We start from the raw sequence: 27,561 nt of genomic DNA on the forward strand, positions 1-27,561 counted from the left end.
AAATACTACCGATCGAGGTGGCGCAGTGGTTAGCACACTGGACTTGCAATCGCGCGTCCGGCCATCCTGGTTTAGGTTTTCCGTGATTTCCCTAAATCGCTTCAGGTAAATGCTGGGATGGTTCCTTTAACAGGGCACGGCCGACTTCCTTCCCCATCCTTCCCTCATCCGGTAAGACCGACGAGACCGATGACCTCGCTGTTCGGTTTCTCCCCCCAAATCAACGCAACGCGGAAACACTGTCAAATTTCCTTACAATCATTCACTGACGCAACCTCCCTACAGACGACACTTCCGTCAGTGTTGTCGAGCACATCGGATAAACCATTTATGCATGTTTACCGTGTTACTCGCCTCTGTTTCCGATGTTCTTTATCCACACTTGTACGTTGCCGCTCCACTCTGCACTTGTCGGCTGGTATTGTTGCTAAAAAAAAACTTTTATCGGTGGTATCTGGCTAGCACGGTACAGAAAGGTTGTAGTGCAAACTTTCTTATCGCCAGACTTTGCACCAATGCACTGGGTTTATTTGCTAAACCTCTCCGTATTGTCTCTTTACAGTGATAGTGATCCATTTGTCGGGTGAGGTCGTTTCGCTCTGTGACCCCAGGCACCTTCAACTACAATATAAGCTCAATTATACATCCTTTCCAGACCCATCACATGCCATGCACCGACACTATTACAGACTTTCATGCCGGACAGGGTAGCCGAAATAGCTCCCCATTAAAAGGCTTGCACCAGGCTGGGCCACGCAAACGGCGGTTGCCAGAGTTATCACACACCGAAGATTTAGGCTGCTAACAGTTCTTCGGACACGTCCGTCTGGTTGACCGATACGGAGGGGGGACTAAGTAGGCTCCGAAGTTCAGAGGCCTGGCATATAGCACGGAGCGAGTGGATGGATCTGGAAGGTAGGTGTGCAACCGGGAAAGGCCAGCACAGCTGAGATATCTTCTGGATAAATCCGCTTGCGGGCGAGGAGCACGACACAGCCAGTTCGGCCCGGTTGCAACCAGCTAGCGGCTGGCGCAGCCGAGATTATCGTTCCTTCCGTTTCGCGGCGTTCCACAACAAAGTGCAGGCTACGCCACGCAGCCAGGCCACGAACGTCGGGGATTCCGGAAGCGCACCCAACACCTCCCCCAGTGGCGCAGCAGGCCGAAGGAAACAAAACTGCAACTATCAATCTGTATTAACTAGCAGTACCTCACTCTCGCTAACCGTACACTCCAATTCCAGAACCACGCCCCAAAGGCCGAAATTCTTGTGGTCTGTCGTACGAAACAAAGGACAGAAGAGTACGATTCAACGTTTCGTCGACGACGAGATCATTAGCAATGGTTAACCGATTCTGATTGGACAAAGATAGGGTAGGAACTCTACCATATCACTCCAAACGAACCATCTCAGTATTCGCCGTAAACGCTATAGAGGAACAACAAAAAACCTGTTATCTATCGTGAAAAGAGTTTCGTGCACGGTTATTTAGAGCGAAAAACTCTTTTGGTTGGTATCAGTGACATAACAATACTGGACCAAAATCACCAAGAAAGCCAATACACAGAAATATTAGTTTAAGTTTTTTGCGATGATGACCTGATCAATGAATTGTTGGAGGCTTCCGGTAAAGCGGAAGCGGGGACTCACCCCGTATTCCTACTGCCTACACCATCGAACTCACCTAGCACGTAGGTAGCCTTGACTAACCTCGTATACATGCACACTCATTCATTTTTCTCTTATGAATGTGATTGTATGTAACGTCAACAGACAAAGCTGTTTGTCTTTAGGACAACTTAGGTTAAGTGGTGTGTAAGCTTAGGGACTGATGACCTTAGCAGTTAGGTCCCATAAGATTTCACACACATTTGACCATTTTTTTTTTTTTAACAAAGCTGTTACGTACCGGTAACTAACCATGTTGTATGATGGGTGCATAAATAGGCCTTAGCCCTTTTCAAGGACTCTCTCTTTTGTAGGCCACGGAAAACTCAGATCAGGAATAGCTTGCTGGACTAGGACACCTCAGTTATCGTTTCTTTTACCTGTGGCGATGGACTGTGTATGTGAAAAAATGCCTAATTCCATTGGGGCTCCGACTCCACGCTAAACTGAACGTCCGCCTGTTATTGGATGGTACGAGGCGTGTTTTTTAAGTAAGTACCCATTTGAAATTAAAAAGAAGACGTGCTAAGATATCTCAATCTTATGTTTACATGAAAGCTTGTACCTTAATCTACTTTTCTACGTAATTTCCGTCAATACTGAGGCACTTGTCGTAACGTTGTACCAGTTTTTGAATACCCTCCTCACAGAAGTCTGGCGCCTGACTTGTTAACCACTGCATCACCACTGTTTTGACTTCGTCATCGTCTTGAAGTCGCTGACCGCCCAGGTGTTTCTTCAAGTGCAGGAACAGATGGTAGCCACTGGGCGCAAGATCGGGGCTGTACGGAGGATGATCTAGAGTTTCCCATCGAAAAGATGTGATGAGATCTTTGGTCTGATTCGCCACATGCGGACGGGCATTGTCTTGCAGCAAAACGATGCCCTTGCTCAACTTCCATGGGCTGTTGCTTTGATTTTGATGTGACGCAGGCCACCCATGTTTCATCGCCCTTAACAATTTGGCCTAAGAAATCATTACCGTCCTTGTGATACCGCTCAAGGAAAGTCAATGCACTGTCTAAACGTTTGGTTTTGTGCACATCCGTCAACATTTTCGGTACCCAACGTGCGCACAATTTTCGGTAATTCAAGTGCTCGGTCACAATGCCATACAAAACACTAAGAGAAACCTTAGGAAAGTCATCCCGCAAGGAGGAAATCGTAAAGCGTCTGTTTTCTCTCACCTTATTGTCCACTTCCTGCACCAAACTTTCATTAACGACCGAAGGACGCCCACCCTGTTGTTCATCATGCACATTTGTGTGGCCATCTTTAAATGCTCTCACCCACTTTCTTACCATTCCATCACTCAATGTTTTCTCCGTAAACTGCACAGATCTCACGATGAATATAGATCGCTTTTAGGCCTTTAGCACTAAGAAATCTTATAATAGTCCGTACTTTCCAGTCGGCGGGACTCACGATTATCCGAGGCATCTTAAACACTCAGTACACAACGTAAACAAGGAAGAATCAGACTGTAATGGCGTCAGTGAGTAGATTAAGGTACAGGCTTTCATGTAAAAATAAAATTACTGAGATATCTTAGCACGTCTTTTTTAATTTCAAAACGGTACTTACTTAAAAAAACACGCCTCGTACAACTTCCAAAACAACCATGCCCGACAAAGCACTGCTGTTTTAAAACAAACTTTGAGTTGACTGATTTAGCCCACTGTCAAAAAGAGGAGTCACTGTATTAAAAGTAAGGACGAGTTGGGCAGTAGTGAGGAAGTTGAAGCTCATCTTGTCAAACAAAGATGTCCCAGGAAATCTAAAACGAAAACGCACAACACTTGTTTTCTGCTGAAACACTGGCTTTGATGAGTGAGAATAATCTCATACTAGAACGATCCCGATGAAATGGAGCAAGTGAATGGTGTGATTCAGCCTCGGTTTCAAGATTAGAATGAAGGTGACCAGGAAAAAAGCCACAGGCAAGTTCAGGAGAGTTGTCAGATTGAAATAGCAGTGACCCTGCTACATATCGAGGCAAGACTCAAACAAGTGCAACCCTGAAACGGTTTACTCGAGATCTCGAGGATAAAAAACAAGCGTTTGAAGACTTCAGAAAAAAAAATTATTAGTGGCATTAGGAAGACTGGCAACAGTACACGACAGCACTGAACCAAGTGTAATGGAAGAGTACTGAATAGGCCTTGATTCAAAATTGAAAAGGATAGCACCTAAAACAAAAAACGTTGATGATTAAGACGACGGGACAGCTAAAACTCAATGAAAATTAATGTTGCAACCTCTCCTCCCCTTTCCAGGCAAATAAGGTCTAAGAAAACTACCTACACTAGTACCCCGCACTGTAAAGCAGAATAGGTAGCAGTCTGTGATGCGACTGACAGAATAAAACGATAGTGGAGGTACCTATGTTTCGGAGAGCGCAGGTCATAGCTCCATTTGCAACAACGAGCGATGTAGCAGGCGACCTGTGTATGCCATTGTTAAATAAATAACACTTACGTCATGAGAAATGCAGGTATCAGGTAAATCACGATTCCTTTATAATCCAGCCGCTGGCCATGTTAAAATACGCCGCTATCCAGAAGTAGTACACTTCAGCACTCACCACAAACACAACGTAAATCGATGAAAACGATATTATGGTATACGGCATATGAAAGACGACACCGATATACACCCACCATTCGCTGAATATCCCAGAGCACTTAAGTCATTGCAAATTTAGAAAGCCCTTATGAACACAATTGTTAATCGAAAGCATATAAGCTCTTGAATCACACCTACGAGCAGGCAACGATGACCATCGAAGTTAAAAAAGATCTCATAGATGGGAAGACCTCATTAACCATTGGAGTTTTCCAGGGTGAAACAAGGTCTCCGTAGCTGTTTATCTTTGTCGTGAAAGTTTTATTCAGTGGCTTGGATTTGGATACTGGAAGAATCAAACTACGGTTAATATTAGACATCGTTCTCACAAACGGAGACCTGACATAACTAACGATTACGATTCAAGAATTGAAAGCTGCCTCTGTATAAGTAAATCTGTAGATGAATATAGAAAGAACTTGAGTTCTCGTTCATATCTGCAGCCAGTGGTACATAACCGTCGACCCAATGAAGTCGTCTCCGGATACATTAAGCCTAAATACAAAATTTTTCTAGAGAAAGGCTGAAAAAATGGCGGAAATAGGATTAAGGCGTACAGAATCCAGAAAGCTTCTATTCATCCGGATAAACAAGGATTTTTAAATAAACCTAAAAATTAAACTGTACAGTCCTTATATCCCATTCTTACGGTTTTACAAAATTTGATTCTAACAGACGAGATATCATAAATTTACTGTGTGCACAATGTGCAGTTAAGAGGCTAAGTTTGGCGTTAGCCCCGAGGCACTATTAAAATACATGTGTATTAGAGAGAGAAACGTCTTAGAGGCCGTTGTAACAGTAAAATGGCGTTGGGACAGACACAATGCAAGACAAGATTCCTGAAAGATAGAGCCACGAGACATCGAGAACACTAAAAGCATTCCCTGGTTTTTAGACGAAGTTAGATGACATCAAGGAGACTGTTGAAATTCGGTGGTACCCTGATGGTACAGACCGAATGTAATGGAACGGCATGGAAGACGCTTTCATTCACCAGAGATGGAAAACGGTCGAAGGAGATAAAAAAATCAACAGGATACTCTCAACGTGCCCTTAACGGCCTATGGCTGTTCCTGAAGAACCTGTGGATTGTGTCAACTTTATTTCCGACCGCTTAACGGCCGATATCTTCCCAATTGGTCGTTGCGTTTTCCAACAGGACTTGTGTCCGTGCCAGTATGTTCGGATCATGTTACTATTAACAGGAGCACCAACATGTATCTCATTTGATGCCCTGTCCCCAAAATTTGCTGAATATCAACCTTATCGAATGTAACTGGTAAGTCATCAAATGTCAGTGCACCTCGATGTGGACGACGCTAACGATAATACTTGCGGTGTGTACTAAGGACTTTCTAAAACTTATACCACGACAATTGTGGCTATTGTATATAAAGAGAAGACCGAAGCGCTATCATATGTATGGTCATAATATTATGGGCCATCGGCGTCTCCGTGAAATCCGGTAAAACCTCTAGAAAGTATGCGTATATCCTTTTAATTCTATTAAAATTTAAGGGAGCAATTTACAGGAGCGACTACGTCGTGCAGGCAGAATTATTTATGATAAGAGGAAACCGAGAACAAAATTACCAAGTCTTCCTCGACCGCTTCGGTGTTAAAGATGTTCTCCGTGAACTTGTCGCGTCAAAACTAGAAAAATCAGCTGTGACCGAATGCAACTTTATGAAAATATACAAAACCTTGTTTGAGCAGAAACGGCTTATAGCACATGTTTCAAATATCTGAAACTTTGTCATCAAGAGCGCTGTGGAAAACTGAATATGCGTTAACTACTCTTTTAGATACACGGGCTACGAATTCTGTAACGTATGGAGGCATACGCTTGATACTGAGAGGCTGCTAATGCAGATTGGGTGTAACGTCCCGTCAACATTGAGGTCAGTAGAGACGAAGCACAAGCTCGGATTGTGTCTGGGATGGTTAAGGAAATCGGCCCTGCCCTTTCAAAGTGAGCGATTTAGGGTTGGGTTGTTTGGGGGAAGAGACCAAACTGCGAGGTCATCGGTCTCATCGCATTAGGGAAGGACGAGGAAGGAAGTCGGCTGTGCCCTTTCAAAGGAACCATCCCGGCATTTGCCTGGAGCGATTTAGGGAAATCACGGAAAACCTAAATCAGGATGGCCGGACGCGGGATTGAACCGTCGTCCTCCCAAATGCGAATCCAGTGTGCTAACCACTACGTCACCTCAGTGGGTGCCTGGCTGCTGAGGAGTATGCTCCTTAGCTTACATCGTGATGAGACGAATGACGATGCGGGAAACCTAACTCCAATGACGATGCGGGAAACCTAACTGGCTGTATGGCGCAGCAATGCCAAAGGCCAAGTAAATAAAATCTTTGAAGAAAGTTATAATTTGTGGAGGCAATGTTAAATAATTTTCAGGGATTTTTTGGACTAAATTGTACACTGTCAGAAAAAAAGTGCAACATCCCAAGGACAGTCATTTTATTAAGTGATGTGATGGGCAGCCTATCATTGTAGGAGTACGTGATAAATTCAGACCAAATGAAACACGTCACAGTAAAGGGTGACCAAACATAAATACGCAGCTGCTACCCCCCCCCCCCACCCCACCCCTCCTTCCTGGCGGCAACGCAGACGTGTATTCTCGCACGCAAAATGTTGTGTCTAGACAAGACAGCCTAGACACAATGAGAGGAAGCCGAAAGGCACGCGCTAAGCTAAAGCAGGATGGCTTGAGGTCTGAAACAGGATACGTAATGAATGCTATAAAGAAAAGTACGTAGCTTCTGGAATACTTAACTTTAATCCATCCTGCCGGCCGCGGTGGCCAAGCGGTTAAAGGCGCTACAGTCTGGAACCGTGCGGCCGCTACGGTCGCAGGTTCGAATCCTGCTTCGGGCATGGATGTGTGTGATGTCCTTAGGTTAGTTAGGTTTAAGTAGTTCTAAGTTCTAGGGGACTGATGACCTTAGAAGTTAAGTCCCATAGTGCTCAGAGCCATTTGAACCATTTTTTTAATCCATCCTTTTGGTACATCTGGATATTGTGGCGATACAAGTGAGACTCTTTAGATACATGCAATGTTACTAATGGCGCCTTGCTAGGTCGTAGCCATTGACTTAGCTGAAGGCTATTCTAACTATTGGCTCGGCTAATGGGCGACACGCGGGTCCGACATGTACTAATGGACCGCGGCCGATTTAAAGCTACCACCTAGCAAGTGTGGTGTCTGGCGGTGACACCACACAAACTATCACGAAGATGCCGAATTGAATCCTGCAACAGACTTCCCAAGCATCTTGCACATTTCGTTGCAATTCGGTAATGGTTCTTGCAGGCTCTGGAGAACGAGTACGTTGCGAGAGATCTGGTGATCTTGCTGGCCAGGGCAGTAGGTGTACACCACGAATAGCACGCTGCGTTGCAGCGCCCCTGTGTGAAAGTGCATTGTCCTGCTGAAAAGTCACCTCACTTTCCTGTCGAAGGCACTAGACCCCAAAATTGCCACAAGAATATAAGCTATACAGCAACTGCTAGCCCGCATCTCGTGGTCGTGCGGTAGCGTTCTCGCTTCCCACGCCCGGGTTCCCGGGTTCGATTCCCGGCGGGGTCAGGGATTTTCCCTGCCTCGTGATGGCTGGGTGTTGTGTGCTGTCCTTAGGTTAGTTAGGTTTAAGTAGTTCTAAGTTCTAGGGGACTGATGACCATAGATGTTAAGTCCCATAGTGCTCAGAGCCAACCAGCAACTGCTAAATCCATAGTACTGACTCACTATGATCGGCCACGTAATGTTACAACTGGCTAAATGAGAGGTGTACCGGATCACGTGAAATCACTTCTAGAAATGTATGAGAATTCTGTAATGAATAAAAACGCTGTACTCCGGATTCCGGTGGGGAATACGGCCGCAAGTGCCCCTGTTGTCGCCCCCCTCACCATCCCTTGAGCCCTCTTGTGGACGCATCGGCGTCATTAGAATACGTCCAGTTTATTACCAGTTTACAATGCAACTGGAATGAATGAGGTCACAAAGAAATAAAATCCTCCGTGTTCTCGCGACTGGCCGGACAGAAAAGGAATTTCGCCGTGACACTATAGGCAATGTTCAAACGTCTATTGACATCGCATGATTACAGTTTACATTGAGTACTTGCAGTAGGTGTGTACTGGTGCAAACTACAGAGCCTAGGAAATGAGTTCTTCCGCTTGTGATGGTTCAGAAAAAAATGAACCGCGAAGACTGTAGGCAGTTATGTGATCAATCGTGATACTGACAACACAATCCGTATGTTGTGTATTGTCTTATACATCACCCACGCTGATTTTCTGTTATTCCAGTTGTTATTTGATGGCATCTAGATGACATCTTCAGGCATTTCCCAATCAGTTTTCTTCACCAATTCTTGTTGAGCACGAGGGAGTGCTGCAATAAGATTCCGAAGACCAAGTGTTAGCGAAAAGAAATCACTCAACACCCTGAACAACCTCTCGAAAAGTTTAATCGAAGAAAGTGCTTCAACTCAGACATGCAGGTAATATTGTCCTTTCTACGCGAAAGTTCGCTGCATTATTATCTAATATGGGAAAAAAACGAGATTTCTTGCACATCTATGTCACTGAATATTTACTCATGATAAACCACTGACAAGGTTTCGGAACTGACTGCTGATGAGAAAAGATTGAAATTCTAGACAGAGTGCATATCGAAAACAGCTGAATGCAAGTCTTTTAGCGAATGCGAGGCTCGCCTTAGCGTGAGCTCTCCCAGAGTGAAGGGGCAGTGAGTAACTGAGAAGCTGGCAACGCCAGACCGCAGCCGCGACCGCAACCGGAAACATCCAGTTACTTATTAAGCGCGGGCTTCCGGCCTCTGGCCTCATCAACGCAATGCCGACCCGGAAGGAGCAACGAGTTTCTATTCTTAGCTGCCGGGGAGCAGCACGCCACCGATGAGGCAACACACAAAACCGTCGCTTAACTGTAACAGATACAGTATTACGATAATGATCTACCAGTTACATGAGTTTTAGTGCGTAAATCACAATGAGCTCATTTCGGCATATTGCCATCACAGGTGTTCTGTAAATACCTAAATACGTGGCAGTTTTGATATTGTAAACTATAACTACGATCGTAAAGGCATTATTAATTCGATTGGTGTTTTTACCTTACGTGTAATATCGATGCTGCCATATGCTGATTTTGTTGGAATTTGTATTTAGATGTTACTTGGACGTTCGTTGTAGACGTACTGTTATATCTTATTTTTAGAAATAGTTTAGCCAGTTTCTATGCGTTATTTTCCTCTGACGGCCTGGATGACGGTGGATCAGCGATATTACGTGTTTACATAGTTATCTCTAGAAGTAGGTGATCTTTCCAAGTAAAAAACAATCAGAACCAATCACCTATTTCTTCTAACTACGTAAACATGTATAGCGCCGATCCTCTGTCATCTAGGCAGTCACGAGGGAAAATAACACACAGAAACTGACCGATCTAGATCTAAAAACTGGATGTAACAGTACTTCTACAACAAACGTACGAGTACCGTCTAAATACAAATTCGAACAAAGACAGCATATGGCAGCATCTATATTACATGTAAGGTAAAAACACCAGTCGAATGTATAATGCCTTTAAGATCATAGTTACAGTTTACACTATCATGATTATCACCTTTTTTATGCGTTTACAGATCACCTGACGATGGCATTATGCCGAAATGAGCCCACTGTGATTTACGCAATACAACTCATATAAAGAGCAGTGTAACTGGTATGCGATTATTATAACCATGTCTCACGCGCATTTTTCAGTCATGTTCGGTTAAGTTACAGGAGGCATGTTTTCACCGTTGAAACTAAGGCAAGTCGGAATGCACGGCATTTATGCAGTTTAGGGGGTACATGCGCTGATCACGAGAAAAGTACCTATTTTTGAAGGAAACTCATATTTCTGAAGATGTAATCATATATATGCACAGAATACCAAAAAAATTTTTAGTTCAAAAACCGTGTGTTACAGTCATATCTGATGCGCTCGTCACCAAAAAAGTACTTATTTTCATATGGATGCAAAAAGAGATCAATTAACTGTCTCAAATTTTTTTTTTATCAAAAATGATGTATTGCATATGTACGCACGGAATTTCTTTTTGCAAAAAATATGGAATTAATAACAAAATTCTCAAAAAATCATATTTGTTTATTTTGCACAGATATATATTAAAGCTCGAATCACAGATTAGATCAAAACAGCTACCTCAAGTTAATTTGCAGCATTAGGATATGTTTTTCGAACATGCTCAAAGAAATTGTTGAATGGATTTTTCCCAAAACGTTGACGCCAGAGAAATTCCGCCAGGTAGATATTCAGCATAGCACGGTGAGTTCCGAAACGCCTTTTGTTTTTTTTCTTTAGCTTTTTGCCAAACTGACTCCACGTGATTTGCGATTGCGTTTGTAAAGGGATCGACAAAATAAAGCGAACGATTAACATTCAGATGATTGTAGCCCAAGTTACCTATGGTGTTGTAAGCTAGTCACATATCAGAAACTACTGCGGTTCCAGGCTAAACATACTGTTGCAAAATTTGCAGCAAATGGGTAGCATCACGTCGTGGCACAGCAACCATAAAGCTTTGCTTCGTCTCAACGTCATAACCACCGAAGACCCATTGCTCCCGCACCGTATGACCTCGATGTTACTTACTCCTGACGAAGCAGCTCTCGTCTATTTTAACATATATGCTTATATCTTCAGAAATACGCGTTTCTTTCAAAAATAGGCCCTTTTCTCGTGATCAGCGCATGTACCCCCTAAACTGCATAAGTGCCGAATGCACAAACGACCGTCTGCCACTGACTGGCGTCGGACAAAAATATGGAAAAACGCATGCTCCAATATAAATGCAGATGCCAGCCACGCCTGCAGGTTGTTCTGTTGTATTTGAACACGAACGGCACCTTTGCAATGCACTCGGTACGTTGCACGTTTAGTCGTGATCAGAACAGTGTTCTGTGTAGAGGTAAGTGTGTTGTGTCGGAGGTAGTGAATTCGAATTGAGGCAAATTGTTGGTGCTTGCACGGTGCCGTGCTTCCACAACTAAGGCAGGTGCAGTGTTTGGTGTTTCAAGAGTTATCATATCAAAGCTTCATGCCACATACAGGGAAAGCGGAAAAACATCGTCCAGTAAGTCATAACGCGTACGAAAGCGTGTGTTGAGCGATAGTAGCTGACACTCACTGAAGAGAATTGTGACGAAAAATAAGAGACGACAGCTATAAAAGTCACTGCAGAACACAATGTCGCACTCGCATACCCTGTCAGCACAAAAACAACTCGGAGGGAGACTCCGTAAGCAGAGAATTGCAGCGCTAGCTGGAATTCCGAAACCACTCATCAGTTTCGCATATGCCTGTAGCTGGAAAACGTGGCGCCATAAAACGTAGCCTATGGAGCAATAGAAGAAAGTCATTTGATCAGATGAGTCTCGTTTCATATTGTTTCCCACTTCTGGCCGAGTTTATGCCCAAAGAGTGAAACATGGCCGTGGGCCCCATGATTACTACGCAAGGTCACATTACTGCAAAGGATTATGTGACCATTTTGGCTGATCACGTTCATCCCATAGTACAATGTTTGTTCCCCAATGGTGATGTGTTCCAAAACGATAGGACTCTGTTCACACAGCTCACACCATCCAGGACTGGTATTGTGAGCACGAGGATGAATTGACACTTCTCCCCTGGCCACCACAGTTAGTTAGTTGGTTGGTTGGTTGCGTGTTCCATTGATCAGTTGCATGGTACGGAAGGCATTATGATGTGGAGCGTGCCAAGTGCACAAGAAATGCCCATATGAAACAAGATTTTTTAATGTATATATTAAAATGCAGAGTTGAAGACTGATATTTCTGTTATTTACCCCATTCCCTTAAATGGCACAAAATGCATATACTATATTTATAGATTTATTTATTCCTATTCAAGAATTCATCTATGGTATAGAAGGAGTTGTCAAGGAGTTATGATTTCAATTAATTTTTGAAGCTATTCCTGCTCTCGGTCACACATTTTATTTCATCTGGTAATTTGCTGAAAAATTTTTAGCAGCATATTTTACTCGTTTCTGTGCCAAAGATAGGTTGAGTAAAGGATAGTGTAAGTATCTCTTTTTTCTGGTATTATAATCAAGAGTGTCGCTGTTGTTTTTAAACTGGCCCATGTTGTTGAGAACAAATTTCACTTGTGAGTAAATGTACTGTGAGGCTGTTGTGAGAATTCCCAATCTTTTAAAAAGATGCCTACAAGATGTTCAACTATGAACCCCACACATTATTCTAACCACTTGCTTTTGAGCAGTGAATACTTTTTGTCTAAATGTTGAATTACCCCAAAATATTATTCCGTATGACATCAGAGAGTGAAAGTATGCAAATTATGTTAGCTTACTAATTTCTATATCCTCAAAATTGGCAATTATTCTGATTGCAAAAGTTGCTGAACCTAGTCGCTTTAGAAGATCCAAAATATGAATCTTCCAATTAAGAGTCTCATCTATATGTACACCAAAAATCTTAGTATGCTCTACCGTGTCTACTGATTTCTGTTGATGTGTTATATTTATTGAAGGAACTGTACTTTTTACAGCAGAAAATTGGATGTTCTGTGTTTTTTCAAAGTTTAGAGCAAGCCCATTTGCAGAAAACCAATTAAGGACAAACAGTGTCAGTTCAGCTTCCTGTTTCAGATAGGACGGGAGGTCGTTCACAAATATCAAGAACAGAAGGGGACCCATGATTGAACCCTGTGGAACACCTAATGTAATTTCACCTCAGTTAGATGAAGTGGCAAACTTATTTATATCATTTGACCCATATAAGGAAACTTTTTGCTTCCTGTTCTGTAGGTATGACTTAAACCACTCATATGCTATTCCATTTATACCATAGAATTGTAATTTCTGTAACAATGTCATGGTTCACACAATTAAATGCTTTGCACAAGTCACAGAAAATTTCTATTGGTGACATTTTACTATTTAAAGAGAATATTATGTGGACAGAGAAATTGTATATTTCTGCCTCAGTGGAACAGCATTTTTGAAATCCGAACTGTGATTTACTAAGTATCCCATTACTTTTGAGAAGGCTAACCACTCAAGTACACTACTTTCTCGAAGATTTTCGAAAATGCTGTAAGCAAGGATACTGGACAGTAATTATTGACATCTGTGGTGTCCCCCTTTTTGCAGAGAGGCCTGACAATGGCATATTTTAACCTGTTGGGGAAAATATCTTGAGTTGGTGATGCATTACATATGTGACTCAGAACATCAGCTATAATTGCTCCACATTGTTTTAATATCTTATTAGAGATGTCATCTACTCCAACAGAACATTTATTTTTCAAAAGATTTAATAATTTTACTTATTTCACAAGAGGTTTTTAGGTGAAGCTTAATCTGACTAATTTTTTTCAAAATAGACTCTTCCATGTACTGCCTGGCTTTTTCTTTTGAACTGTTCTCACCAATTATTTCTCCTACACTTAAGAAATGGTTATTAAATACATTAGCTACTTGTGTACTGTTGGTTATGATGGTCTCGTTCTCTTTAATAGTACTACTACCCACCCCAGTGGTTACTTTTCCTCTCTCCCGTCTAACAACACTCCACATTGATTTTATTTTATTGCTGGAGTTGTTAATTTTTTCTCTAACATACATATTTCTTGATTTCCTTACAACTTTTCTGAGTATGTTACAATAATTTTTGTAGTGTGTATCTCATAACAATTGAGCCTTTGCAGTCTATTTTGAAGAGGTGGATATGTGGTCAGTATCCAAATCCACTGGAACTTGCCACTGTTTTGCAGGAAGAATGGTATAAGATTTCCTGGAGAACCATACAGGACCTGCATTTGTCCATTCTGAGATGACTGAAAGCCATTTTGAATGCAATCAGGTCTCCTACACTGTATTACACTTGGTAACATGTTATGTTTTTGGTGTTTCCACGTTTCTGTCCACCCTTGTATAATGGCTGGAAAGCAGTAGTAGTCAGATGTCCAATTCTTTTATATTTGTATCGTTATTTAAAAGTCATTCTAAAATACAGTAGTCTTCAGTAGATGGTCATGTGGTTATATTACATACAGAGATTAGGAGTAACACATGTTAGATTGTTTGCGGCTGATGCTGTCTTTTTCCATCTTGTTAATTACGTGAGTACTAAAAGGAATCTGCTAAACTTCAGTGACACTAGAAACCACACAAATCTAAAAGCTACAAATTCAACTAAATTCTTAAGGATTACAATCACAAATAACTTAAACTGGAATGGACACATAGATAATATTGTGGGTAAAGCAAACCAAAGACTGCAATTTATTGGCAGAACAATTCGAAAATGCAACAGGTCTACTAAAAAGAGTGCTTACACCACGTGTGTCCACCATCTTCTAGAGCATTCCAGTGCAATGTGGGGTCCACATCAGACAGGACTGATGGTTAACATCAGGAAAGTTGAAAGAAGGGCAGCTTACTTTGTATTATCATGAAAAAGGGCACGGGGAGCCACGGATATGTTACATGAGGTTGGGGTGCCAATAATTAAAACAAAGGAATTTTTTATTCTGGCATGATCTTCTCATGAAATTTCGATCACCAACTTTCTCCTCAGCGTGTGAAAATATTTTGTTGCCATCCACCTACATAGTGACAAATGATCATCTTAATAAAATAAGAGAAATCAGAACTTGCACGGGAAGATTTAAGTATTCACGTTAACCGCACACTGTTAGAGAGGAGAACATATGAGAAATAGCTTGAAGGTGGTTTGGTGAACCCTCTTCCAGGGATTTAATTGTGAATTGCAGGCTAATTATGCAGATATGTGGTGCCACTGCATTTCAGTGCTGTTTGGATATTGCACTTTCCACCATGATTGACAAAATGAAACTTACATTACTTTGTCCTGTATTTTTCCATGGGTAAAATGTACAGAACAACATAAAATTTTTAAATACCTTTTAAGTCAATGGCAAAATAAATTTCATCAAAAATTCCCAAAATGTTGGTGATTTATGCTATCCTTTAAAAATTTATACATGTGTAAAAGAAACAAAACTTTATATGAGTTACTTGTATTAAATTAACCTAAAAGTATTGATTATTACATGTAAAGACACTATGTGTAATATACAAACACAGTTTAATATGGATAAAATGATTTAAATGTTTTTCTGGGATTGTGACTTCATTCAGACATGGCATTTACAAAAAAAAAACCATGACACAGATCTTCTTCATTACTTTCCAATGAACGTCTTTCACTTAGGTTGTGAGGATGGACAGCACAGTTCACACAGCTTTATATGACATGACAATAGCTTTTCTGAAATGCTCCCTACTTCTGCCCTTATAACATTTCTCTTATAATTTTTTAGGCCTGTTTTTGATAAATGATAATGATAATTGACTTAGAAAAGTGTAGTGTCACCTTCTTTCAGTATTATGGTGTTGGACAGAATTTACATCGCTTGTGATATGCTATGAAGCAGATTCCTTAAAGCAGCGCGATTTGATCGAGTGGTCTGGCTGGTAGTTGTTTAGCAGTCTTTGAATGATGTAGTTTTTCACCAAATCATTAAATTCCTTTTTTTAGTAGAAATCAGAGCTCTCTGAACTCTCAGCAGTTACGAATGGGTGCACAAAATCAACATGGAGGGATAACTGAAGGAGAATACAATCATCTGTACAGTGACTTGAGAAACGATAAAGATAAATTTTGGAATTACTTCAGGATGAGTTCTGTGCCATTTTATTATACAGTGTCGTCTGTTTCAAGTCGATTACAAAAACAAAACAAAACAAAAATTCGGAATGGCTATTACCAGTGAAGAGAAACCTATGGTCACCATCAACAAATACACATTAAGTTTACAGAACACTTTTTACCACCAGCAATTAGTTTGTTACACATCACCATAGCTTACAATTCACTACATAGGTGACAGGATGTTGGAATAATTGTTGAAGTTTTTGTAAACTTCGAGGTTTTTAAATGACTCTTTCAACTTGGAATCTTCTAGTCCATAACAAGACAAGATAGAATGTGCACTGAAATGCAATTCTTCCAATAGATTTTTTTTTTCTCTCAACTGAGCTTCGTGTGATAGTTTCCACATCATGGGGGGGCAAACTCTGTACAAAAGGATAAGTGTCATCTTGTATCTCTGAGTTTGACATTTGTTTGTCAACAAGCTTCAGCTTTCGTTTTTCTGTGTTCAACAACTCCATATTTGTCTCTTATGATTGTCTGTGTATGGGGAGAGTGAGTGTGGAGGCACTGAAATGCTGCTTTCTAAATTTTTTGACAGCTTTTAAGAATTGGCTTCTAATGACAACAAGTTGTTCTCGTCATTTCTCTGTCATGTTCTCTGTGTACATTTAACAACAACTGTTCACATCATTGTGTTCAGATGGGGTTATGTTTCTGCAAGAAATACTTTTCATCTGCTACAAAGTCATGAAGTCTCTCAAAAACTTAATTTCTTCATACCAAGACAAATTTGACTGAAAAGCTAGCAAGTCACCTTGTTTGTAGAATAATCTACTTGAGACTTTCAGTTATGAGTGGAACATGTCATGTAAGTACTTTCACTTCGTCTTCACCATCTCATTTGGAAATACAGATGTGAATATATGCATAAATAATCAAGTAGACTTTATATTGATTACAATATTTTTTTTGCCCCTAGCACATTAATTGCAGATCTTACAATGATCCTTCATATCATTCTTTTTTAGATGTTTGTTGTTAGACTGTCTTTTGATGCTCTGTCAGTCATTTCAGATGGCTCTAACTCTTGCTTTACTAGCTGTAACCAACACTAACTGCAGATTAATAGCAACTAACACCAAAGATTATAGTAAGCAGTCAAATGGTAGGACACTGAAGAGTCAAATTCTTAGAAAGAAATGGTCATCCTGTTGACTATAACATTTAACAAAATATTGAATGAATAGAACTATCAGGGATGTTTGAAAATGGTATCAAATCAATTCTCAGGAAAGAAGATGTAGCATCTCCAGATAACTATCAACTGATTTCACTTATATCTACAAGATAAACAGTAATAGAATCCTGCAAGTATAAACAGAAGAGCCAACACTTTAATAATATGCTTAATCCCTCACAACATTGGTACAGGTCTCAGTTGAAAGCATAGTAGGGAAAGTATACAATTTTTTTGAAAATGGAGAAATAGTGTAGCAGTGTTGGCTTCAAGGAATCATTTGATATGGTTTCCTACCCATCTTATTAAAAAAAAAACTCCACTGTTATGGGACAGGAGATAACATTCTGCATCTAATGCAGTCTTCCTTAGGCAGTAGTAAATATAAACAGTCAAAAGTGAGACAGTGTACCAGTTACCAAGGCCAGATCTTTTCCCCACACCTTTATTTACATGAATGATCCACTAAACATGAGCTGTAAAATCTATACTTTAAAAGTTATGAGCATTTGTTCAGTAAAAGAGATGTGTGTTTCACATAGTGAAGATGAGCAAGAGCTCATATCTCTGAAGGTATGCATTTTACAGCACATGATTACTAAGACTTTTTTGCTTCTAGTCTTGAGTACTTTCAACTGTGTGTGTTTACACCATTAATTATTATACACCCAGTATGCATAAGAGAATACTAGGGACACGTCGTACCAATCTTTAGGAAGTGCAACAGTATATGGTAGTAGTGACAGAGTGATGGAAATGCACTACAAAGAAAGTCGCAATAAAACTGAATACATTATATTCAATCTGAATACTCCCATATATGGCAATAAAACAGTCAAGCACTAGGACTTCATGTAGCCCAAAACCTTGGTTGGGATACTTGCACAAAATATTTTGGTGCAGACTAGCCTGTGTGATCTATCTGCCATAACGATTGAGGAGCTTCGCCAGTAGATAACTCTCATTATATGCACACATTCACTGTGACCTGACTTCTGTAAGTGGTATTATGGTGAAATTCCGTAGGCTCAAAATTAGTGCTTAAATGGGAAAAAGGAAGTTATCATGTATATTTCAGCACTTGACACATGTCACTATAACAGCAATTATTTTAAAGGATGGAATAAAGTGGCAGTATCTGACCCAAATATCCATAACTCCACTACCTTTGTTAAAGAGAATGTAAGGAAGTATGATCTAAGGAGGCCCTTTATGACAACACAAGAACTGGCTATAAATTAAACAAGTTGTGTGCTATGCTGGCAAATACCCATAACCACTATACATATCTTGATCTTATCCACATCTACAAATTATCTGAAAATGCCTACAAAATGCTCACAAATGAACTTCAAAATAGTACCGCAAAAGGAATGAAAAATAAGTTGCTTTGCTAAGGAATTCTATGAGTATCTAATGACTCAACTACATTTTCCGTGCTACTGAAGTATAAATAAACAACAGGCAGTGTTATCAGTATTATATTTCCATAATTCATGTAGTGTATCTAATTTGTATTATTCTTTGTACCTATTATCACTTACCTAATTATTTGATTATTTAGTGGACAACACTAATTCCATGTAAAAATGTTTCAAGATGAATAAAGTACGTCACTCTTGATCAGCAATAAATATTCATGATGCATCATGTTTCATTTGTGTGTCAAATCCTCTTTTTTTGCCTTAAGTTCTAATTTCCTATTTTCTAACCATACAAAAATTGATACATCCAATCAAATCAAGCAATCAACCAATATAGTTTCCCAGCATATGCCAGCTAATTTGTAAGGCTATGAACTTATGATTATGCTTTTTCCTGTGTTCTTATCAGAGGTTGACGTTGACCCCACAATGTGCAAGAAAGTCCTTTGACCTCAACCTCCACTAATGACAAAGGAAAAAGCAGTGGTTTGTTGAATATGTAAACAAGAGGCAAAAGCACCGTAGCCAAATTGTAAATAAATTTTATAATGAAACACTGTTTTTGTTCTATAAATACCATGTAGTGAATTATTGGGTGCCACATTTCCAGAAGAACCACAGAAAATGCTTTACAAATAAAAGCAAAATGCTTCTGGTAAAAAAATACTCTTTAACCAAAACAAGATTAAGACAGAAAAACCAATAATAATTTATCCTAAAACATTGTACCACTCTGTCACTAGACTCCTTTTCATAACCCATTCCATACAATGCAGTGTGAATTTTCATAGTACATTTAAAATTGACTGAAACAAAATGATGGAGAACAGTTTATTACCTACACTTTTCTCTTAATGTGATCAGATTGCCCAATGTGATACATATATCTTCTACCTGACAACCACAGGCTCTAATAACACAATAAATCCTTTTTTAAATGATTCATGGTACACGATGAAAATGGCTCACCATTGTTATCTAATGTGGTAGTTGAGTAAAATACAAATGCATTTCAGCTTTCCAGCAGTCATACCTTCCTTTTTGGTTTTCAACATTATTTACACCTACAATTGTCTTTGCTTTTTAATCATTATTTTTGGGCTATCTGATAGCTCCTTTATGTTAAGTAATCTGGAACTTTAACCTTAAAGACAATGTTTCTTCGTTATTTATTACATTTCATCCTACTATTACTCCAAGGTAGTGTATCGTGGTCAAGTAGTATTACATTTACTGTACTTATCAATACTAAGTTAAGTATCATATTCAATACCAGTCATGTATTTTACTTGCACATTGTGTGCACTGACTAATTTGTGTGTTCATATGTTTATTTACTGTTGCATGAACTTTAATTCAACTTTATTTCTTGTTTATGCAACATTTAACTAATTATTCAATTCTTTTATGAAAATTATTATTTCAAAGAATATTCTTATTGCTGTCAATAGTTCTGGAATCATATCTTAACATTCTCTCACATCATAAGTTGGACAAGCAAAAGAACACACTTCATACACAAACATTGGAATTACAACAATAACAAAATATTCAAAGTAATGAAGTTCTAATCAAAAACATTTGGTGAAAGTATTGTTAAAGACTGTCTCAAAATATAATTTCTCATGAAATTTTAACATATTTTACAGTCAGATTATAATGACAAATAATCCATAATGTGCTGTAAACCATGTTACATGTAATTTTTGCAAAACTTAAAATTTTAATTGCAATTATGTCAATATAATCTTTTAAGTAATGTAAAATCATACATACAGTTACAGAAAAGTATTTCAGATGGCGTGGCAGAGACCACAGGGTGGCAGTTATGGAGCAGCCTTTGTAGGGCAATATTTGTGAGATCATTTTTAGAGTTAAATTTGTTCCAGGCAGTAAAATGTTTCTTCGTGAAAACTGATATAAACTTTTTTCTTGGTTTTATTAATATATTGAAAATTAAAAGCGAACATCTTGAGTATATTATTTAATAGTTAGTGCTATCATTATGTTCCAACACGCAAGTATTGTGCCTAGTTACAAGTGTTCCTATTGCAGTGAATTACAATTGACAAGTCATCACACAATGCCAGTGTAGTAAATTCATAGTTAAGTTCAATCAAATTCAAGAGAACTGTTAAAATAGATAGAGTTTTGGTATTATTCTGGTTCTTTTCCACAATTTTCCTTTTTTCTCACTGTATATAGCATCCAATGAAAGACCCTCAGATTCCAAATTCTCAAGTATTTTGTTCATGCTGGTTCTATACAGAAACTAGGTTTAAGACCCTCACATTATTAGTTTATAGTTATAGCTGTATTGTGTGTCTTGTATTTTAGGGACTTGTGTAAGAATATAACTATATACTTATTGGGAACAGCAGGAGGCATGCCTTACCTTCGCATCAGGACTGCTGATGGGAGAGCAGCAGTGAGGGGATGGTAGTGCTGCCTCCTAACCTATGTTTTGTGCTTATACGAAAGCATACGCGAGACATGCTGAAATATTTGCAGTGCTCTGAGAAAAATGAATATCTTCAAACTTGTGCCCATTTTCTCTGCTGCTGAGCAGCACCAGTAAAAAGGGTCGACATATCATGGCTAAATATATGTTCTGAACTGATGAAGTACCCAGATTGTCAGCTACCAAATCTACTTTAAAGTTTCTCACATATGATGGCCTCTTGGGGTTACTGCTACTCTTGTTGCAATAATGTTTGAAAGGACACAAACAAGAAAAATGCAGCAAATGAATAACAAGAGCCCCATACTTTGTGTAGGTTTTTCCTTAAGTTAGATATTTTTTTAACTATAAGAAGTACCAGCATTTTGTTCACATAGCTCAGTGCACAGACTGGAAATGTCTATATTTGATTCTCAGTTTGGCATGCTACTTTACTGTGCAACTAGCTGATTATACTGTCATACGATCTAATATAAAACAGAATATTTTATTCAGGAAACCTTTTTCCTTGACCCATTAACAGTGAGGTCCCAGAACACAATGCTAAAATTTGTTTTCATCTCATTGTTTTGAAGCGTCATGCATGTTGTTGTTGTTGTTGTTGTTATTGTTTTCATTAAAAGGAAAAATTGCAAATGTTTTAATAATTTTGGGGAGGCTAGAATTAAAATTTTAAAGGTCCTGTATTAAATTTGAAGTTCTTATGCATCAGAAAGATTAGTTAAAAACCTGGGAATTATGAAAATTATTACTTACTGGTTGTCTGGTGGGCTGTAAACACTCGTGGTACTACCTCCAACGATGGGTGACATTGATGTATGCATGATCAGATCTGATGGTATCTGTAAAACATAGATGATTATCTATTTGGAAACATATTCTTCCAGTGTAATGAGGTAGTTTATTAATGATTTGTAGCATATATGGATAAATAAAATGGAAGTGTACATTTTATATGAGAAAACCTACAGCCTGTTATGCAGCTGTCATTTGCCATGGAACAGATCACCTCCAGAGGGCTTCATAAAATGCATCTGTATATTTTTCCTCCTTTTTTCCTCACCATTTATTCCATCTAATAAAGGGTCAACTTTTTCAAGATTAGACAGATTTTATTTTATTATTAAACTCTGTGGTCTGATGTCCTTTATGACATCACAGTCATCAAGGTAACCTGAGGGAGGGAAGCTGTATGCACGATATCTCTAAGAATCATGGTAGGCCTCATTCTGTGTTGCCATATTTTAACTGTTTGTGTATCATATTCTCTGAGGTTGAATCTGGACACTAGCTAAGTATTTGCCAAAATAACCAGTATTTGCCTAAATCAACATGCAAAACCACCTACAAACTGCACTCGAGCTGGCCACTGTACCAGCTCACAGTTGAATGGCTGCACAGATTCAATCCGAGCCTGGCTCATGTCACTGCCATTTGTGCAAGCTAGCATACTGCCTGTTGACATACATGGAGGTCATCTTTTGTTATGTAACAAGTATCTTAAACATTTTTCTCCTTTTCCCTTTCTTCTACAAACTTCAGTACATCATGAACAACAAATTTTTGCACGGCCACGATTTCCCTCGTTCGAAATACAAAGCTGTTGCTATTCAAGTTTTTGATGATAGAGCTCCAAAAGAATACACACGGTATGTTGCTAAGACAGCAACTACTATTTCTCAGCAGCCCACAGAGATGCATAGTCATCTGAACAATGGACCACCACCTATGTACAAAGACTCAGTCTCTTTGGTTCTCATGCTGGTTCAGACACACAGCTAACCTGGGATTCCAGAGGCTAGCAGTATTTAGTGAGATGGTGCAGTGATTAGGACACTGGATGTTCATTTGGGAGAAGTGGGTTGAATCCTCTGTCTAATGAACAATTTCCATAGTTTCCCAAAATCACTTAGAGTAAATGCTAGTGTGGTTCTTTAACACATGTTTACACATGTGAGCAAAGTAGCTCAAGAGCTGCTCAAGCATGAGCCATCTGCTGCTGATTGTTGCAGTGAGCACAATAGTATGCATGGGCCAAAGGGGATGGGATGGCCCAGCTGCACTCTTAAAAGTGTCTACCTGCTCATGACAAATGTAGCTCTCAGAATGCTCAGATGAGGCTATCTGCATCAGTTTCTTCCCCAAGTGGCTTGTGGGCCACTTGTTAGTGACAAGCTTTCAAGTGTATATTCTCCTTTAAAAAGGGACATGGCCTCTTTCACTGCCCAACAAAAAAAATTGTTTCCTTCACTTTATGAGCCAAATTTTACTAATCCTGCACTGACCAAAATGAATGTGAGACAGAAATATTTATTATCTCTAGTTTCTATGACGTGCAATATGTGGAAGTACTAAGGTTAAGAGAAAGCAATACATTTTAATTACGCATGACAGTGACATTGAAAATCCAGTTGATTTTTTTTTCACGATGGTTACATTCTAAGCACCCTAAACTGATGGAAGAATACCAATCAGTTGGTTGGGTCAAGATAATTATATGGTGGCTTTATGAGATCATTGTGTTTTGGCTTGCCTCTTTGAGTGAGTTCCAGAGCATTCCTATACACAGTCCAGCAATAATCCACAAGAGCTGCTTCATTCCCATAGCAGTGATACATTTTTTCCATTACAGAAATATTCTGATGTAATTTTTCTCCATGTTCATCGCTGTCAATTCTACAATTAAGAGGAGAAAAAGGCTAGATATGAGTGGAGAAATTCGATTTTAAGAGGCATGTTGCATCCAAGTTAATGGTATTTTTGCAGAGGTACTGTCATCAACTGACTGTAGTTTTGATCTCTTTTGCTGCCTATAAATCATGAAGGACTCCCTTTAATGCTTCCCAAGCTTCCTTTTCTTTCCCCTTCAAAATCTGGTCAAATGCAGGAATTTGTGTCCCTACAAAATACCTTCCTTAGTTTTTGCATGACTTAATGTAAGCTCATACTTTTGCCAAAAATTTTCATCAAACCCAGAAGAATGTTTCTCGGTCGATGAGAGGCTCGACAACATTTTCCTTGTTGGAGTTAAGATTTCTTGCAGGCCAGTCCACTCGAGTACGTGATTTCCTACCCCTACTGTCCCACATACATAAAAGTAGCAGTAGTGAGTATACCTCAATGCATTTCTAGGAATACAGTGATGACTTTCAGACCACAACAGATTTTAAACTTCTTTCCACCATATTTCATTGAGTTAAGGAGGGTTACCATGTTGGCATAAGTCTCCTTCATGTGAACTGCATGACCAACAGGAACAGAAGGGAAACAGTTGGAAGACTGTTGTCATTGTGAAGTACTACAGCTTTCAAACTAAGGTTGGAGGAGTCTATGAATAGCCTCCAATCAGTGGGATCATAATTCAAATATTTCATCAAGCATTGACATCACAGCAAACAAGATTTTTTTTTTATTCTGGGGAGGATAAAAAATTGCAATCAGATCCCTATGACAATGTCTATACTGTAAGACCTTGACATCACACTGGAGAAGATTCTATTGCTGTAGTCTTTACCCTAGAAAATCTGCCTTCTCCTTCGACAAGTCAGGGTCTTGAATGAGATCACTCAATCTCAGTGGGTTATCAACTTTTTCATCAAAATCAGAGACATGGTATGTTGAAGGCTTGTTGGAATCTTCTTCTTCCATGCTGTCTTCATTTTCTACTTCAAGCTCATAATTTTAGTGTGGAAAAGGAACTGGTAAAGTATCTGAAAGTGGAATAGGTTGAATAGCATATGGAAGATGAGGATATTTAACTTTTTCTCTTTTCTTCACTGAAAATCCTGCCTTTATAGGCAGAGTGAAGCAGAAATAGCATTTATCTGTATGGTTTGGAGGCTCCTGCCAAATCATAGGACAACAAAAGTTACAGATATTTTTTTTTTTCAGCCATCCTTTTAGTATAAATGAACAAGAATTGCAACATATATGTGGAGTCCATTGCCTTTCATAGCAAAATAATGTTGATAGACAGTCTTCAAAAGAGGCTTCAGATTGTCTTTTTGTGATGAAAATATTATTTCACAACAAATTTAATAATAATTAGTCATTGAATTTACATATTTTCATGGCATTTTAATTTAACAACTTTTACATTTCAGAAACACTCAAAAACCAAAAATTCTGCACTAATTACACCACAAACAATATCAAACTCAGTCATGGCAACAGTAATCACATTTATAACCTACAGACGGCTGGAGAATGTTACGTTTTGTCATTTAACAGGTGTGACAACTTCAAAACCTAAATTATCCCAAACTAAAAATGTAGATTGGTAAAAAATTACATCACTGTACATCCAGAACAACAAGAAATCAGTAATTTTTTGGAGATTTTGAATTCAGTAGGTGTAAATGCAAAACAATAAGGTAGTTTTGAACCTAAAACATTTTTACTGTTGTGCAGTGATTCCCTTTCCCATGCTTATTCAAATTTATGCTCTGTTCTAATGACGCTGATATGCTGAATGGGTGCTGGAATGTTTATGTTCCATTTTTTATGTTGTGCTGTCTTGTTATTTCCCCTCTAGTGTTTCTGGGTGTTGTAAATCCCCCTCCCTTCCAAATCACCTTCCCACTGAATTACGCAATACCAACACAAACTCACTAATGATTCCTTTGGGCACTTTAGTGTAAAGCACCAACAGAAGAAGTCTTTGGCACTTCACATGAAGCACTTTATTACCTTAAAACTGCTTCCAAGATGTCTTCTCCCAATTATTTCACCTACAACAAGTCTTAGCTTGACCATGACCTCAGGGTGCGCACAATTATTATACTTATATACATCAAACAATTACAAGCCAAATAGAGAAAGAAGAAACAGAAATTTACTAAAGATAAATTAAGGCATAAACACAGCTTATTACCATGTTTCAAGGTGCAAGTAATGCAGTCCACATAACTAAAAATATAAGGAAAATGCAAATTTATTCAGAAATGAAGATATTACAGTGCATCTTCATAAAAAGAAAGATGCAAAACACTTTTAAGTGAAGTCTTAAAACAGTGAAGTCAAGCTCTTGTATAAGAAGAAATAAAAAAATGAACAGAACAAGCAAGTAAGACATCATAAGGAGAACAGAAAAGTGATATTAACAGAATTCTTCAAGGAATATATTGTCAAATAATGGGAAATTGATCCAGAAATGATGTCATAGCACGAAAGTGCAACAAAGACAGTGAGAAAGCTGGGGTGCAAACCCAATTAACTGCAAACTATCTTTAACATTAACGGAAGTGGTAAAAGACCAAACAATGTGTCAAATATAGGATTCAAAGGAGGAGAAATGCAGAATAAATATTATGTCCTGTGATAATCCCTGAAGAGCAAAGACATATTTATTCAACTACTTGAAAACTCCAGAACCAGTGTTAGCGTTAAACATGCAACAGTTAAGAGATCTCAGTCCATACTCAACAGAACAGAGCACACCACTTATAACAAACTGAAAGAAGAAGGTATAAAATGTGGGTTACTTCTGCATCATCATCATCATCTTAGATTTACAATGCCAACAACATTGAGAGGAATAAAGTGCAGAGTTGATGAAACAGATAGTGTTGTGCTGAATAAGACATACGAAGTGTCAATTCTATCCACTGCATTTAAAAGAAGTGATTGATTATCAACAAATATCATGTTCTATAGAGAGATACAAGAAATGTGGCAACATTGAGGTTTTTAACATGGGAGTGATAAAACATTTCATAACCATATCTTCATTCTATAGCTAAAAAGAGTCTTTAATCACCACAAAGACCAATCATCAAATCAGTTTTGATTATCATTTGAAGGCAGTCACAGGATACACTATTCCATGAAGACTTCTAAATATGGCATCTCTCAAACACTCATACTAGTTTAGTTACATGTTACTTTTAGTTACCTAAACTTTTGGCACTACTGGCAATGTAATGTTTACTTCAGTAGTTGTTTATAAATCCAAAAATTCAGGAATCTGTTATGTTTGAAGGTTATGTAATTATTTTATTGTGGGTAAATTGTTGCCAAGGTCATATTTTTGGTGCTAAGTTGCAAAGTTAACTGTAAGCAGAAACAATGTATGGTAAGATTTCAGAAATATCATAGAATATCTTATTAAGTGGGATAGTGTTTACAGTTTTACAGTGGAATTCACCAACAGTGTTCAACATAAAAAGTTATTTCAAGAATTATATTGAGATTAATAAATGCCACATCACCATGAGAGACACAGTTTAAACTGAATTTGCAAAATATTTCCTTAATATTGTGATGTTATGCAAGACAGGCTAAATGAAAGGAGAGAAATGGAGATGATTATCTGGAAAAATATGTCACAATCCACACTGTTTACTCATATATATGCTATTGGTGT

General features: G+C 38.8%; 1 protein-coding gene across 5 annotated transcripts in view; it reads right to left on the minus strand.

Moving 5' to 3' along the window:
- Window positions 1–27,561, minus strand: part of LOC124555490 (transcription factor CP2) — an 897,377-nt gene that overhangs the window by 133,939 nt on the left and 735,877 nt on the right. For all 5 annotated transcript variants that reach the window (XM_047129415.1, XM_047129412.1, XM_047129413.1 and 2 more), the window contains one exon: window positions 21,954–22,039. In XM_047129415.1, the coding sequence (XP_046985371.1) occupies window positions 21,954–22,039 (86 nt within the window). The remainder of the gene's footprint in view (window positions 1–21,953; window positions 22,040–27,561) is intronic.

The sequence above is a fragment of the Schistocerca americana genome, chromosome X (assembly GCF_021461395.2).
Source record: "Schistocerca americana isolate TAMUIC-IGC-003095 chromosome X, iqSchAmer2.1, whole genome shotgun sequence".
NCBI lineage: Eukaryota > Metazoa > Arthropoda > Insecta > Orthoptera > Acrididae > Schistocerca > Schistocerca americana.